Genomic DNA, 18,292 nt, shown 5'->3' with positions numbered 1-18,292 from the left:
CCATGTTTAATGAAACAAAGTAAACACGAATCAAATACAAAACAATAAACGTGCCACGAAAACAGACCCAGCCTAATACTGGTGCAAAGTAACACAGAGACAGTAACAAGGACAATCACCTACAAAACCCAACACCAAACAGGCTACCTAAATATGGTTCCCAATCAGAGACAATGACGAACACCTGCCTCTGATTGAGGACCATATCAGGCCAAACATAGAACTAGACAAACTAGACATGTAACAGAATGCACACTCAGCTCACACCCTGACCAACCAAAACATAGAAACATACAAAGCAAACTATGGTCAGGGTGTGACACAATACAATCTAAATCTGATACCTCACTGTCTGTCTTTTGAGTGATACTGATTTTTAAACTGGTCTGGTCAGTCTACTCAAATATTTGTACTATACATGTTTCTATCTGCAGTCAATGCTTTGATCATGTGTCATTTTTAATGATGATACATTAATTTACAAATATATATGGCAGGTTTCAGGACACTGATGTATCTGAATATGTTGAAAAAATATACTGCCACTATTTTCACCACCAAAGAATAGCAGTGTGATTTTAATATGATTTGACTCTTTGCAGGCTGTCAGGCTGTCTAGTCACAGAGGAAGGCTGTGCTTCTCTGGTCTCAGCTCTGAGGTCAAACCCCTCACACCTGAGAGAGCTGGATCTGAGTAACAATGACCTGAAGGATTCAGGAGTGAAGCTGGTCTCTGCTGGACTGGGGAATCCCCACTGTAAACTGGAGACTCTGAGGTCAGGATTCCTGTAGTTGGTCAACAAGTGATAACTGTTCACCAGATCCACATGTGTTTACCAGACACACATAGTCCACACCATATGTGTTTGGACAGTGAAGCTTACAGTTTTACATGAGGTGCTTTGCTCCAGCATTTTGGATTTGAGATATAATGTTTCATGTTAGGTGACAGTACAGAATGTCACATTTTATTTGAGGGTATTTTCATACATATCTGTGTTACTGTTAAGAAAGGAAAGCACTTTCTGTAGGTAGTTCACCAATTTGAAAAAGTTGTAAATATTCAGACAAGTTCACTTATAGTGTATTAATGTAGTGATGAGTTTAGTATTTGGTCCCATATTCCATGCCTGCAGTGATTACATCAAGCTTGTGATTCTACTAACTTGTTGAATGTATTTCCAGTTTGTCTTGGTTGTGTTTTGGATGTTTTTCCTGATAGAAACTGAATGGTGAATAATGTCCTGTCATTTTGGAGTCACTTCACTTGTATTGTCAGTAAGAACAGAAGATGTTTCTGAACACTTCTACATTCATGTGGATACTACTATGATTATGATTAATAAGGAATGAATATTGAATATAAATTAATGAGAAAGTTACAGAGGCACAAAGATCAGACCCCCTCTGTTATTGGTAATGGTGAGAGGTTAGCATGTTTTGTTGTAGCCTCTGTTATTGGTAATGGTGAGAGGTTAGCATGTTTTGTTGTAGCCTCTGTTATTGGTAATGGTGAGAGGTTAGCATGTTTTGTTGTATCCTCTGTTATTGGTAATGGTGAGAGGTTAGCATGTTTTGTTGTAGCCTCTGTTATTGGTAATGGTGAGAGGTTAGTATGTTTTGTTGTATCCTCTTATTGGTAATCGTGAGAGGTTAGCATGTTTTGTTGTAGCCTCTGTTATTGGTAATGGTGAGAGGTTAGCATGTTTTGTTGTAGCCTCTGTTATTGGTAATGGTGAGAGGTTAGCATGTTTTGTTGTATCCTCTGTTATTGGTAATGGTGAGAGGTTAGCATGTTTTGTTGTAGCCTCTGTTATTGGTAATGGTGAGAGGTTAGCATGTTTTGTTGTAGCCTCTGTTATTGGTAATGGTGAGAGGTTAGCATGTTTTGTTGTAGCCTCTGTTATTGGTAATGGTGAGAGGTTAGCATGTTTTGTTGTAGCCTCTGTTATTGGTAATGGTGAGAGGTTAGTATGTTTTGTTGTATCCTCTTATTGGTAATCGTGAGAGGTTAGCATGTTTTGTTGTAGCCTCTGTTATTGGTAATGGTGAGAGGTTAGCATGTTTTGTTGTAGCCTCTGTTATTGGTAATGGTGAGAGGTTAGCATGTTTTGTTGTATCCTCTGTTATTGGTAATGGTGAGAGGTTAGCATGTTTTGTTGTAGCCTCTGTTATTGGTAATGGTGAGAGGTTAGCATGTTTTGTTGTATCCTCTGTTATTGGTAATGGTGAGAGGTTAGCATGTTTTGTTGTAGCCTCTGTTATTGGTAGTCGTAAGAGGTTAGCATGTTTTGTTGTAGCCTCTGTTATTGGTAATGGTGAGAGGTTAGCATGTTTTGCTGTAGCCTCTGTTATTGGTAATGGTGAGAGGTTAGCATGTTTTGTTGTAGCCTCTGTTATTGGTAATGGTGAGAGGTTAGCATGTTTTGTTGTAGCTTCTGTTATTGGTAATGGTGAGAGGTTAGCATGTTTTGTTGTATCCTCTGTTATTGGTAATGGTGAGAGGTTATCATGTTTTGTTGTAGCCTCTGTAATGATGCCAGAACTAATACAAAACATAAATGAAAAATGATGAGTCCAGGATTCATTTAGTTGCGTGTAGAAACATGTTATCTAGTCTCTTAGACATACGATTAATCCAGTCATGATCCACCATTCAGTAACTTTCGGACAAAACATAACCCATAACACAACCAAAACAGACTGCAAATGCAACCAAGGAGTTTGGGAACAAGTACAAAATGTTTGACAACTTTAATACAATTGGTCGGACTACTTTGACTTCTTCAAATGGGGGACTGGAAACACACAGTGCTTTCATTTACAATATTAGCTTCACTGTCAAAATAGATGTTGTTTGGACTGTGTGTTAAATTCATGTTTTAAGTATCCCTATATTTCTGTTACAACGATGATATCACTCTGTTATTAGTGCGCCTGGGAGTCACAGTGTTGATGGACCTGGCCTGAGTGTCATGGTAACCATGTGTTACGAATAACTATGAGTGGTGGGTGGAATCAGGCGCAGAGAGCAGGGTTCTGTCATTTATCAAATTTATTTCACCGGTGCAACCAAAATGATCACGCCAACACACAGGGCGTATATAAGTTGCCAGTCCAAAACAACAGGACAAAATAGACCAGAGAATAAAGATATGAAAACAAATCACACCATCAAACACAGAGTAACAATAAACAATTCCGCACAAATACCCAGCGGGCCTAGTGCCCTTAAATACCCTACAAACAAACCCTAATACAAAACAGGTGTACCCAATTACCCAATAACCCAAAACAAACGGAAAGGGAATCGATGGCAGCTAATAGGCCGGTGACGACGACCGCCGAGCCCCGCCCGAACAGGAAGAGGCACCCTCTTCAGCGAGGTTCGTGACACCATGTATTGGGTAAATACGGTTTAGTAAACGTTGTTCAACAGGATCATAGTCGTTGTGTCATTTTAATTTAACATTGGTAGCAGAGGATGGCTAATAACTACAATGTGCCACCTCGCTTCCACGAGAAGAGGTTGTATGAAAGTTGGAAAAATGAACTAATCTGGACACTGGTTACTAATCTGGACACTGGTTACTAATCTGGACACAGGTTACTAATCTGGACAAGAAAAAGTACTTGGGTGGTATTATCACTGGAAGGAAGAGCGAGAGATACAGCACTGGAAATATCCCTGGAGGATTTGAACAAGGATGACGGCATGGGAACTTTGATCAGAGATCACTGGATTCTGTGTTTCTTAAAGAAGAGAAAGGCCTACGAGGCATATACACACTTTGACAGTGTTACTACGAGGCATATACACACTTTGACAGTGTTACTACGAGGCATATTCACACTTTGACAGTGTTACTACGAGGCAAATTCACACTTTGACAGTGTTACTAGAGACATATTCACACATTGACAGTGTTACTAGAGGCATTTCGGTTGCAGTGAAGGACAACATAATTGATTTCAAACAGAGTTACAATAGGATGTGCAAGTACGACATGGTTCTCCTGGATGCAGTATTAGCTTTCAAGTTGCTAGATACTGTCTGTCTGGATGGTAGAGACATGGTTCTCCTGGATGCAGTGTTAGCTTTCTAGTTGCTAGATACTGTCTGTCTGTCTGGATGGTAGAGACATGGTTCTCCTGGATGGAGTGTTACCTTTCAAGTTGTTAGATACTGTCTGTCTGGATGGTAGAGACATGGTTCTCCTGGATGCAGTGTTACCTTTCAAGTTGCTAGATACGGTCTGTCTGGATGGTAGAGACATGGTTCTCCTGGATGCAGTGTTACCTTTCTAGTTGCTAGATACTGTCTGTCTGGATGGTAGAGACATGGTTCTCCTGGATGCAGTGTTACCTTTCAAGTTGTTAGATACTGTCTGTCTGGATGGTAGAGACATGGTTCTCCTGGATGGAGTGTTACCTTTCAAGTTGTTAGATACTGTCTGTCTGGATGGTAGAGACATGGTTCTCCTGGATGGAGTGTTACCTTTCAAGTTAATAGATACTGTCTGTCTGGATGGTAGAGACATGGTTCTCCTGGATGTAGTGTTAGCTTTCAAGTTGTTAGATACTGTCTGTCTGGATGGTAGAGACATGGTTCTCCTGGATGGAGTGTTACCTTTCAAGTTGTTAGATACTGTCTGTCTGGATGGTAGAGACATGGTTCTCCTGGATGGAGTGTTACCTTTCAAGTTAATAGATACTGTCTGTCTGGATGGTAGAGACATGGTTCTCCTGGATGTAATGTTAGCTTTCAAGTTGTTAGATACTGTCTGTCTGGATGGTAGAGACATGGTTCTCCTGGATGCAGTGTTAGCTTTCTAGTTGCTAGATACTGTCTGTCTGGATGGTAGAGACATGGTTCTCCTGGATGCAGTGTTAGTTTTCTAGTTGCTAGATACTGTCTGTCTGGATGGTAGAGACATGGTTCTCCTGGATGCAGTGTTAGCTTTCTAGTTGCTAGATACTGTCTGTCTGGATGGTAGAGACATGGTTCTCCTGGATGCAGTGTTAGTTTTCTAGTTGCTAGATACTGTCTGTCTGGATGGTAGAGACATGGTTCTCCTGGATGCAGTGTTAGCTTTCTAGTTGTTAGATACTGTCTGTCTGGATGGTAGAGACATGGTTCTCCTGGATGCAGTGTTAGCTTTCAAGTTGCTAGATACTGTCTGCCTGGATGGTAAGGGAGCAACAGTTGGCTTTGACTGTGCTGACTTTTGCGCCAATGAAGTTGACACTAAAAATATATTTTGGTGAAAAGACATCTGTCGCTCCAATGCAAGTGAGTGACGCAGCATATTACACTGATCAGCAGAGAAAAGGCACCAACACGTCACATTCTCAAGACAACCAGAAGAGGGCGCCAAAGACTGTAAACAAAATGTGTTATTTGTCAAAGCACCACTGGGTTAAAGACTCCTCATAAAAACAAACAGGTTAAACAAACAGAGGAAAATATAAACACAGAGATTGAGCAACATTACATCAAACAAATCTGCTTCTGATACTGAGATCTGTATAGTTGAATCCTTAGGGTCTGCTGTGGTTGATACTGAGATCTGTATAGTTGAATCCTTAGGGTCTGCTGTGGTTGATACTGAGATCTGTATAGTTGAATCCTTAGGGTCTGCTGTGGTCGATACTGAGATCTGTATAGTTGAATCCTTAGGGTCTGCTGTGGTTGATACTGAGATCTTTATAGTTGAATCCTTAGGGTCTGCTGTGGTTGATACTGAGATCTGTATAGTTGAATCCTTAGGGTCTGCTGTGGTTGATACTGAGATCTGTATAGTTGAATCCTTAGGGTCTGCTGTGGTTGATACTGAGATCTGTATAGTTGAATCCTTAGGGTCTGCTGTGGTTGATACTGAGATCTGTATAGTTGAATCCTTAGGGTCTGCTGTGGTTGATACTGAGATCTTTATAGTTGAATCCCTAGGAAATGTCTTGATAGCTGTGAACTAAATATGAAAGAAGTACAACATCTGATTGACACACCAAACAACAGAGCTTTCAAATGTGGAGATGGGAGAACCGTCCATTCTACCAAGAGAGTCAAGATACCAGCAAAAATTGGTCAGACTAAGTGTCACATTGGAACAGAGGTGGTCCCTACAGATATCCCCTTACTATTAAGCAAAGCTTCCCTCAAGAAGACAGGGGCTGTACTAGACATCAACATGACAAGGCAGTGATGTTTAAACAACCAGTGAACCTTGAACTTACTACCTCAGGCCACTATTGTGTTAACATTTTAGACAAAGACATTACATAGAGTCCATGTAAGAATTGTATTCTGATGGACACAGAGAACATGGAGATTCTGACATCACAGAGAACTGCTCCAAGTAGCAGGGTTACAGTTTTGAGGCTGGTAACATACACAGGGTGAACGAGCGATACGTCCTTGAAGTGTAGTTTCAGCACGACTCTCAATGTGAGAGGCGAGGTAGTCTGAGTGACCCCTCGAAGTGTAGTGTCTCATCGTTCCACTTTTAACCAACGTTTAGTTGGCTTCAAAGCCCTTTTGAGATCATCAAACAATGTTTGAGAGATGAGTGATATCGTCGCACCCGAATCAATTAGCGCATGACAAGTGATGCAGTCCTCCAGGACTGTTTCCAGCTATGGTTGTTTCGATTCGTGTTTAGTGAACATGTTCCCCACAAAGTGGAGTGGTTCTTCGCAACAACGTGATGTGTCAATTCTGTTCAAGGTGGAAGCAGATCGACTTTTCAGATTTTGAGTGGGCTTGGCTTTAACGAAGCGTTTGACCCTTTTTTTCGCAACCTTTGTATCAGAGTCTATAGACAAAGCCCTGGGGCTTGTTTCTTGATCAAGAGGGCCCTGGATAGGGTCTCGGATGAGAGCGGGAGAGATTTGAATTTTAACGTCCTTGCTATGGGTGTTAATTCCTGCGGACCTGGTGTCCGGTAATTCCCCGTCTAGTCCTTGTGACGATCTTTTACCCTTTTCTCAAATGTTTCTCGCTTTAGTTCTTCATGTAGTGGAACTTCTGGAGAACATTGGTCTCCAGATTTGATCATCCTTCAACCATTTCTTACCCTTGAGCTCTGACACTTTGTGTGGGTTGGGTGCAGGAACGTAGTGAACAGGTCGATTGTAGCGGTAGGCATGTTGATGGCGACGTACTTTACAGTTATTTCGACCGCAGAGGTTATTGGAATCATGGTTTCGTGGTAGAAACTGTTTTTGTGTGTCATCTCTCAACGCTCCAATACCTGATAACGCACCCTCTAACTGGAGTGAGTGCTCCTGGTCAAACTTCAAAACCGAGTGGTCAGGGCTCTTAGCGTTGCAAACTTTTGATTCCTCAAAAGCTGTGCTTGCAAGCTCTCTGAGTTGTAAGATAGGCAAGCCAACGTGGGCTGCATGGCCCAAGTAGGTAATGAAGGTGGGATACATGTTCGACAGGAACATTTGTTTAAATGGTAGCAGGTCTTCCATGCCTATTTCAGTGAGTAGGCCAAAGTAAACTGAATGAAGCCTATGATAGTAAGCTTGTGGGTGTTCGTTCCGAGCTTGTTTGACCGTGTTAGCCAGTGAGCTATCTTGTTTGCTAGTTGCAGAACCACTGAACTCTAATTTCAAAGCTGTGGCAAGTTTAGCGTAGTCATTTAGCCCGTGTTAATGTTGTAGGCAAATGAACCTGGTCACGAGTCTATTTGACGTTTGCTTCAACAGGTAAACCCTGTCAGAACCCGTAGCGTTCGGGTAGCCATCCAACGCGTCCTCTATGTCAGCTAGGAACGTCTCAGTATCGTTTGGCTGACCTGGAACGGGGTCAAAGGTGGGGAAATTCTTGACGAGTTTGTCAAGGTATTCCGCGTCAAGCGGGCGGAGAGGGTTGGCTTCATCCTGTGGAGAGATTGGGGCTGAAAGGCCAAGCTTTGGCTTTGCTGGCCAAGAGGCGCAATATTACTCAGTGCCGAGTCTGAAACCTATCGTCTTCACTCCTTTGAGTACCGGGCTCCGGTTGCTTGGATGGATAGTCACGCTGTGGAGCGTGACCATTCTGGACTTCCTCCAGATGGTACCTAAAGGTGGTATTTTGCTGCACTGCAGAGTCCTGAGTTTGGACACGTGAGTGTCGCACTTGCTCCTTTCGGTCTCAAACTTATCTGTCATGGTTTGATAGAGCTCTTCTGTACGGAGCGAGAGATTCAGTGAGGAGATTTCTTCCTCTTGCTTAGAAATCAATATTTCCATCTACATCACCTGAGTTCTCTCATCATTCATTTGGTCAGTGACTTCACTGAGTTCTGCTGATTTGAAATCCAACTCAGTCATTGTGTTCATCAATTGATTGTCTTTGGCCTGCAGAATATTGAGTAGAGTTCAACAAAACTTCCTGCATGTTATCAAATTGAGCTCTCCTGTTTGTAGATAACTCAACAGATTTATCTAGTTTGGAGTGGACTACCTCGTATTTAGTTTTTTCTAAATCGAGTTGTTCCTGGAAACAACGATTTTGTTGAAGAGTTTGTGCTCATTCATCATCATAAGTATTTGCACTGACTTTTAACTGTTCAGATTTCAATAGCAGTTCCTCGACTAGCAGAATGTTTTCATTTCCTGCTTTTGTCAATAGTTGCTCAGTTCTCTCCACCTGTCCCCTCATGTTAGCCATGTCTCTCCACCTGCCTCCTCATGTTAGCCATGTCTCTCCACCTGTCCCCTCATGTTAGCCATGTCTGGCACGTGCTTCAGCTGTGCACTGTGGTATTGGACCGATGCCACATTTTTATGGTGATACATCAGTGCAAAAGTGTGGAGACCCGTCACAAAGCCTGTGTTTGATGGTTGATTTTGGAGAGCGTTCGCAATTTCGGCTGTTTTTTCGCTAATGGCATAATTAGGGTTGGTATCGCTGCTGAGGTCAGAGATCAATCCTTTTATGGGTGGAGGTTCACTAATTAGCGGAGGAGTGGCGACCACCTCCTTTGATAGCTTGCACATTATTAGAAAAATGTAGAGGAAAAATGTTCCTAACTTTTTTCAAAGTTTGGGTTTGGAATTCATTGGAAGCTGCAAAGACAAGTTTAATCTATTTATAGATGTTGACAAACCATCAGTACTGTACCAGTAATGTGAAATTTGGACGTGAATGAATTTGCAGAAGCAAATTTAAATAATTAATCAATGCCAATGATTAATCCTACCTGGGTAGGCTATCGGGGTATTAAACTTTAATTAACCTGAGATGTTGCTTCATCTAGGTTAATATGAGAAGATTAAAAGTGTCTCATTTGATTGGAAGAACATTAAGTTATGTTCAAGAATTGAACTTATTAAATTGAATGAGACGATAATCCAATCAATGGAGATTGTATGGATTATCGTCTCATTCAATTTAATAAATTCAATTCTTGAACATAACTTAATGTTCTTCCAATCAAATGAGACACTTTTAATCTTCTCATATTAACCTAAGTGTAAACAGTAAATCAAATGTTGGGAATATTCAACACTGTGGCACTTCTCCCTAAGGCCGAAACCACATGGGATTCCCGCTGAGGCAGGGCTTCGGTCAGTACTGGATTACTGAATGGTTTTGCAAAAGCCAAATTTTACTGATTGATCAATTTAATGATAAATCAGACCTGTATAGGCTATTTGGGAATGAAGCTTTAATTAACCTGAGAAGTTGCTTCATCTAGGATAGTTTAGGTTAGTTTGGAAAAAGTTTACAATGTCTTCTTTAGAAACCCGGGCCGGGACTTCCATTCCGCAAGGAGGAGCAATTTCAACGTAGCACAAGAAAACAAAATGGTTATTTTCCTTTGTTAGCTTTAGAATGCAAGCTAAACCCTCCAAACAACGAAATGCACCTTGTCCTTGTGAGAGAGACAGAGATATATATCGCTGGACAAGCGTATATCTCCTGAATTTCAATCGGCTGGCTCTTTGTCCTTACTCAAGAAATTACTAATGACCGAACCTACCTGCGTCTGAAACACACCAGGCAGAAATAGCCCTGTGTTTGGCCAAACGCTCTATTTCTCAGATTTCTATTTCTCAGATTTCTATAATTAGCTTAATCAGAAATGTATTCGCTTACGTTACCCACTGACTACGTCAGAGAACAACACGGAGGTGGGGAATCTTCAGCACACACACAATAATGTTTGTCTTTAACACTCCAAAAATGTGTACAATAACTTGGTATATTATGTCATCTGTTTTTCAATCTTATACAGGCTGAATCAAAATGAAAGCCTGATTCTATTTTAGATTCCACGCACAGGAGCACCAATTATGTTGTGTCTTTAGCTATGCCGGATTAAGTGATATGACATGCTATTCTATAAAATAATTTCTCCATAATTAATGTCACCTGATTGAGCTAATCATGTAAATGTAATTAACTAGAGAGTCCGGCACCACAAAATAATATTTATAGAGCTTTTATCTTTCGAATAAACTCTTAAAGCCCTAGTAATATTTTATATCAATAGCAGTCAATATCAATCGTCATCTTAATTCAGCCTCATCTGAAAGTTGTAAATTCTTGGTTATCTGCACGAACCCTGGCTAACAATTTGAATCAGCAATACAAAATTGGGTTTAATTATTTATTTACTAAATATCGAACTAATCACACAGAATTACACATACACATAATTAAATCATAACTTGATTACAAATTACGTCATAAAGGAAAACGTCCCTAGCGGGCGGAACAGATATGACAGCTTGAAAAGGGGCTGGGTTTGAGTGAAGGAGCGGGAAGACTGAGGAACAAAGGCCGAAGCTGTGCTATCGTAAATACAGTATCTTATGCATTCTAAATTACCGCCCATTTGGAAAAGGAAAATGCAATAAATATTTACTCTGAGCTGTGCTTCGGTAGGTGATAGATGGAAGGCCGTGTTGCCCAACCGAGTCCTTTGAAGAATGTCTCTGGTGGTCAATTGAATACGTTGTAGTGACGTTGTTGTGTGATAGACGGGATACTCTGTCTGTATCCTTCCTAAACCTCATTTGCATCTGCTGTTGCTAACTCAACGGCTAGAAGGTATCACTTCTGTAGTGAATAAGAGTTCATACCATTCGAAACCAAAGCTCACGCTGATGTTGGCTTCGTTCTGTAGTTATTATCTGAACCATTCTGACATAGGACCGTCGTCCTCACATCTTCAGAACAGGAGGTTATATTGTCGTCAAGGGCTTATATAGGAAGGGAGAGGAGGGCGTGTTTGAAACGTTTTATAGCCCATGTCCTTTCACAGGGGCGGGCCACTGATTGAGCAGCCCTATTTTATGAAAACCCAAATCTCACATTTTAGAAGCTAAAATCACATTTAATCCCATCACGAATAATTTCATATTCAAACATGTAAATTGAACAACAATTCCATGTAAATCCGATAACTCTGATGTGTAGACTTTCCACTGTAGAGTTTATGTCATCTTATCATAGATGGGAATGTCTCAGATGACAACCGAACTGACATCATATTCATTAAGTACCACCACACATGTTCAATTGTTCGGATTACCAGAATATAGTTCATTTCCCCACACCTTCTGATGTTCCCAGAATCTATATGTTAACCAAGGTGTTTGTAAATATAACCTCAGTAGGGTAGAGAGAGGAAAAAGGGGGGAAGAGGTATTTATGACTGTCATTAACCAATCCCCCGGGCCAACGTCATGACAACAGACAACAACCACCCGAGCCACTGCCTGTTCACCCCGCTATCATCCAGAAGGCGAGGTCAGTACAGGTGCATCAAAGCTGGGACCGAGAGACTGAAAAACAGCTTCTATCTCAAGGCCATCAGACTGTTAAACAGCCACCACTAACATTGAGTGGCTGCTGCCAACACACTGACATTGACGCTGACCCAACTCCAGCCACTTTATTAATGGGAATTGATGGGAAATGATGTAAATATATCACTAGCCACTTTAAACATTGCTACCTTATATAATGTTACTTACCCTACATTATTCATCTCATATGCATACGTATATACTGTACTCTATATCATCGACTGCATCCTTATGTAATACATGTATCACTAGCCACTTTAACTATGCCACTTTGTTTACTTTGTCTACATACTCATCTCATATGTATATACTGTACTCGATACCATCTACTGTATGCTGCCCTGTACCATCACTCATTCATATATCCTTATGTACATATTCTTTATCCCCTTACACTGTGTATAAGACAGTAGTTTAGGAATTGTTAGTTAGATTACTTGTTGGTTATTACTGCATTGTCGGAACTAGAAGCACAAGCATTTCGCTACACTCGCACTAACATCTGCTAACCATGTGTATGTGACAAATAAAATGTGATTTGATTTGATGTGTTAAGACAGCATGGTTGTTCCAGTCTGAAAACTGGACAAACTGATAAATACATGGACAGAGAAAGTGGTATTCCACACACAGCAACCGTCATTGGAGGAGCAGGAAAAGCTCAAGGAAAACACCAGAACTGATCCAACTTGCAGTACTCTGAACCAGCTACACTTTCTGGTACAACAGGTTCAGCTGACCAGTCACTTATCAGATTTCAACCAATGAAAAATCACAGAACACAGAATGACATTCAAAATGATGATGTACTTGAAACAAAGGATGTGTCATTTGACTCTAAACTAGATGAGCTCAGTAATTGGAGGAAATATTGAGTGTTTGAGGAAGTCAAAGACATTGGCCAAAAATGTGTCTCAACAAAGTGGAACTGGAATAGTGCCAAAAGAATGTCTAGTGGCTAGAGGTTTAGAGGATCTGGCTGCTAAACAACTCCCAAACGACTCATCTAGTGGCTAGAGGTTTAGAGGAGCTGGCTGCTAAACAACTCCCAAACGACTCATCTAGTGGCTAGAGGTTTAGAGGAGCTGGCTGCTAAACAACTACCAAACGACTCATCTAGTGGCTAGAGGTTTTGAGGAGCTGTCTGCTAAACAACTCCCAAAAGACTCATCTAGTGGCTAGAGGTTTAGAGGAGCTGGCTGCTAAACAACTCCTGAAAGACTAATCTAGTGGCTAGAGGTTTAGAGGAGCTGGCTGCTAAACAACTCCCAAAAGACTCATCTAGTGGCTAGAGGTTTTGAGGAGCTGTCTGCTAAACAACTCCCAAACGACTCATCTAGTGGCTAGAGATTTAGATGAGCTGTCTGCTAAACAACTCCCAAACGACTCATCTAGTGGCTAGAGGTTTAGATGAGCTGTCTGCTAAACAACTCCCAAACGACTCATCTAGTGGCTAGAGGTTTAGATGAGCTGTCTGCTAAACAACTCCCAAACGACTCATCTAGTGGCTAGAGGTTTAGATGAGCTGTCTGCTAAACAACTCCCAAACGACTCATCTAGTGGCTAGAGGTTTAGATGAGCTGTCTGCTAAACAACTCCCAAACGACTCATCTAGTGGCTAGAGGTTTAGAGGAGCTGGCTGCTAAACAACTCCCAAAAGACTCATCTAGTGGCTAGAGGTTTAGATGAGCTGGCTGCTAAACAACTCCCAAATGACTCATCTAGTGGCTAGAGGTTTAGAGGAGCTGGCTGCTAAACAACTCATCTAGTGGCTAGAGGTTTAGAGGAGCTGGCTGCTAAACAACTCCCAAAAGAGTTGGCGCCTCAGAGTCTCTCAGATTGCTGCTGACAGTGATCTGCCAGAAACAATGGAAACTTAATTCCATATTCATCAAATCTGCATTTTTGCAGGGAACAGAGCATCAAGGGACATTCACATCTGACCTCCGCCTGAAGCTAAGGGTGAAGGAACACTGTGGAAACTAAAAAGGTGTGTGTCAGGCCTGGCAGGTGCATCACTCTACTGGTACAGCAAAGTCAAGGCAACAGTGCTGAGTACAGGTGGAGAAACGTCACAAGTGGATCCTGCAGTTTTCTATTGGCTTGACTGGAGTACTTACCTGTCATGTTGATGACTTCATCTGGGGTGGCTCACAGACCTTCGCTACAACTGTGATTCCACACTTCAAAGCTGTTTTCCTGGTTGGCCGTGAGGAGCATGATAATGTTTATGTTGGCATAGAGTTTATTACAGTTGATGGAACAATACTGATGCAACAGGAGAGATATATCAAGACTCTTCAACACATCCACATGGATTCTTCAAGAGCCGTACAAAGGAATTCCCCTCGGTGGAATTTAAACAGATCAGTTGAGGTCAAAGATAGGTCAAATTCTATGGGTTGCTAGACAGAGTAGACCTGATGTAATGTTTGATGTTTGCAACTTGGCATCTAACACAAAACACGCCAGTGTACAAACCATTCATGGAACAACAAAGTTGTTTGTAATCTGAAATCACAACAAGTGACTTTAAAGTTTCAGCATGTTGCAAAAGATGACTCTTTGAAACTAGTTGTCTTCAGTGCTTCGCTAGGGAACCTTACAGATGGAGGCACACAAGGTGGACGTCTAATCGTGTTAATGGGTGAAGGAGGAAGATTCTCACCTATCTGTTGGCGGTCAAAAAGGATCAGAAGGATTGTCCAAAGCACACTTGCTGGAGAAACACTTGCTCTTGCGGATGGAATTGACAATGCGATCTTTCTTGCAACTCTGTTCTCAGAGCTTTCCACTGGTGAGAAAAAACAGCACATTCTACCTGTAGTGTGTCACTGACAACTACTCATTAGTTGATGCTGTGAAGTCAACCAAGTCACAGAGAAAATACTTTGTCTTGAGATTAGCAGCATCAAGGAACTTATTCAAGTACAGAGAATCTAGTGGATTTTGTGGTCGACCACAAAGGAGCAGCTGGCTGACTGTCTGACTACAAAGGGAGCATCATGTCTTGTATTCCTAAAGACTCTCAGTAATGGAAAGTGGCAGACAAACACAAATATAAACTGAGTCACACAACCCATTTGTAATGAGGAACTTAAATAATACTTAGGAGATTGTTGAAGAAATTTAATTCCTAATCAAAATTAAACACTCTGTCAATTCATAAGGATTTGTATGACCCTTATTTTATAGGAATGGACAGAGCCCTGGTCTTAAAGTAAAGGACCAGTCTTTATTCAAGAGAGTACTGAGTTCATACACATTTTACCACAGGTTATAAACTGAAAATGACGTCAGCGTTTTCTAAATGTTCTGTCTCTTCTTGACACTGGTAGAAAGGCCCTATAGTTCTCAAGCCTTCCCTCCTCGCTTAGAGCCAGTGTAGTGTAGATAAGCATTCTAGACAGTGTGGAGATAGTCCGTCCCTGCCATCTGGAGATAGTTCATTCATTTGTACCAAGGAACAGACCGTCATTGTTCTAAACTCTTGACTACATTATATTCAATACTGGGAGCAAGAGAGAAAATTCATACATGTACAGTAACATAATAGTATTCGGATTAGTCAGCCCTGATTGAAATGTATACATAATGTATACATAATTAGTCATCATTGATAAAAATTCCCTTAACAGAGATTTCATTATTTAGTTGTTTTACTTGTCTTTAAAGAAACGTGGGAGATTGTTAAGTTCATGTTTTAAGTCTCCCTATATTTCTGTTACTACTGTGCTATTACTCTGTTATTAGTACGCCTGGGAGTATCACTGTTGATGAACCTGGCCTGAGGGGAATGGCTACCTTGCAGTGAGTTCATACGGTCACTGTTGATGGACCTGAGGGGAATGGCTACCTTGTAGTGAGTTCATACGGTCACTGTTGATGGACCTGAGGGGAATGGCTACCTTGTAGTGAGTTCATACGGTCACTGTTGATGGACCTGAGGGGAATGGCTACCTTGTAGTGAGTTCATACGGTCACTGTTGATGGACCTGAGGGGAATGGCTACCTTGCAGTGAGTTCATACGGTCACTGTTGATGGACCTGAGGGGAATGGCTACCTTGCAGTGAGTTCATACGGTCACTGTTGATGGACCTGAGGGGAATGGCTACCTTGCAGTGAGTTCATACGGTCACTGTTGATGGACCTGAGGGGAATGGCTACCTTGTAGTGAGTTCATACGGTCACTGTTGATGGACCTGGACTGAGGGGAATGGCTACCTTGTAGTGAGTTCATACGGTCACTGTTGATGGACCTGAGGGGAATGGCTACCTTGTAGTGAGTTCATAGGGTCACTGTTGTTGGACCTGGCCTGAGGGGAATGGCTACCTTGTAGTGAGTTCATACGGTCACTGTTGATGGACCTGAGAGGAATGGCTACCTTGTAGTGAGTTCATACGGTCACTGTTGATGGACCTGAGGGGAATGGCTACCTTGTAGTGAGTTCATACGGTCACTGTTGATGGACCTGGACTGAGGGGAAATGCTACCTTGTAGTGAGTTCATACGGTCACTGTTGATGGACCTGAGGGGAATGGCTACCTTGTAGTGAGTTCATACGGTCACTGTTGATGGACCTGGCCTGAGGGGAATGGCTACATTGTAGTGAGTTCATACGGTCACTGTTGATGGACCTGGCCTGAGGGGAATGGCTACCTTGTCGTGAGTTCATACGGTTTAGTAAACTTTGTTAAACTGGAACCTTGTCATTGTGTCATTTCCAGTTAACACTTGGTTCAGGGGATCTCCGTGTTTGAGAGTGTGAGCTGGAAGCAGACATTACACCATCCACCATTTTAATATTGGGCAAAACATAACCCAAAACACAACCTAAACATAACACAAAACAAACTGCAAATGCAATCAACAAGTTTATCTCCAAATACTAAACACTTTAATACACTGTAAGTGAATTAGTCAGAATACATTTCTTCTAATGGGGAGACTAGATACACAAAGGGCTTTTATTTTTCTAAACGTTGAAACAGATATGTATTAAAATACCCTCAAATAAAAGGTGACATTATATACTGTCACCTCATATGAAACATTTGATCTGAAATCTAAAATGTTGGAGTGCAGAGCCACATTTTAAAATGTTAGCTTCTCTGTCTAAATAGATATGGTGTGGACTGTATACTCAATACAATCTAAATCTGATACCTCACTGTCTGTCTTTTGACTGATACTGCTTTTTAAACTGGTCTGGTCAGTCTACTCACATATGTGTTAATTTGCATCTTTCTATCTTCAAGCAATACTTGGATAATTTGTAATTTCTAATAATTTCTAATTTGTAATTTCTAATAATTTCTCATTTCATTTCTAAGAATGACATATTCGTTCATTTATGAATAGATATGGCAGGTTTCAGGACACTGATGTATCTGAATATGTTAAAAAAAATAAACTGCCACTATTTTCACCACCAAATAATATCAGTGTGATTTAAATATGATTTGACTCTTTGCAGGCTGTCAGGCTGTCTAGTCACAGAGGAAGGCTGTGCTTCTCTGGTCTCTGCTCTGAGGTCAAACCCCTCACACCTGAGAGAGCTGGACCTGAGTAACAATGATTTGAAGGTTTCAGGAGTGAAGCTGCTCTCTGCTGGACTGGGGAATCCCCACTGTAAACTGGAGACTCTGAGGTCAGTATTCCTGTAGTTGGTCAACAAGTGATAACTGTTCACCAGATCCACATGTGTTTACCAGACACACATAGTCCACACCATATATAAATATGTGTGTTACTGTTTAAATATGAATAGTGAATAACGACGAATAACAAAATTATAGAGGCACAAAGATCAGAATAAATGCTAAACTCCTCTGTTATTGGTAATGGTGAGAGGTTAGCATGTTTTGTTGTAGGCTCTGTCATTGGTAATGGTGAGAGGTTAGCATGTTTTGTTGTAGCCTCTGTTATTGGTAATGGTGAGAGGTTAGCATGTTTTGTTGTATCCTCTCTTATTGGTAATGGTGAGAGTTTAGCATGTTTTGTTGTAGTCTCTGTTATTGGTAATGGTGAGAGGTTAGCATGTTTTGTTGTAGCATTTGTTATTGGTAATGGTGACAGGTTAGCATGTTTAGTTGTAGCCTCTGTTATTGGTAATGGTGACAGTTTAGCATGTTTAGTTGTAGTCTCTGTTATTGGTAATGGTGAGAGGTTAACATGTTTTGTTGTAGTCTCTGTTATTGGTAATTTTGAGAAGTTAGCACGTTTTGTTGTAGTCTCTGTTATTGGTAATGGTGAGAGGTTAGCATGTTTTGTTGTAGCCTCTGTTATTGGTAATGGTGAGAGGTTAGTATGTTTTGTTGTAGCCTCTGTTATTGGTAATGGTGAGAGGTTAGTATGTTGTGTTGTAGCCTCTGTTATTGGTAATGATAAGAGGTTAGCATGTTTTGTTGTATCCTCTGTTATTGGTAATGGTTAGAGGTTAGCATGTTTTGTTATAGCATTTGTTATTGGTAATGGTG

At 41.1% G+C, this 18,292-nt stretch overlaps 1 protein-coding gene across 1 annotated transcript in view; it reads left to right on the top strand.

The window, feature by feature from the left end:
• The window catches only part of LOC135564816 (NACHT, LRR and PYD domains-containing protein 12-like), a 37,485-nt gene that overhangs the window by 11,641 nt on the left and 7,552 nt on the right, over nt 1-18,292 (top strand). The window contains exons 7-8 of the mRNA XM_065010886.1: nt 603-776; nt 17,290-17,463. Of these exons, the coding sequence (XP_064866958.1) occupies nt 603-776; nt 17,290-17,463 (348 nt within the window). The remainder of the gene's footprint in view (nt 1-602; nt 777-17,289; nt 17,464-18,292) is intronic.

This window comes from Oncorhynchus nerka, linkage group LG26 (assembly GCF_034236695.1).
Source record: "Oncorhynchus nerka isolate Pitt River linkage group LG26, Oner_Uvic_2.0, whole genome shotgun sequence".
In the NCBI taxonomy this organism is placed as follows: domain Eukaryota; kingdom Metazoa; phylum Chordata; class Actinopteri; order Salmoniformes; family Salmonidae; genus Oncorhynchus; species Oncorhynchus nerka.
This window is presented reverse-complemented; position numbering and strand designations above follow the sequence as displayed.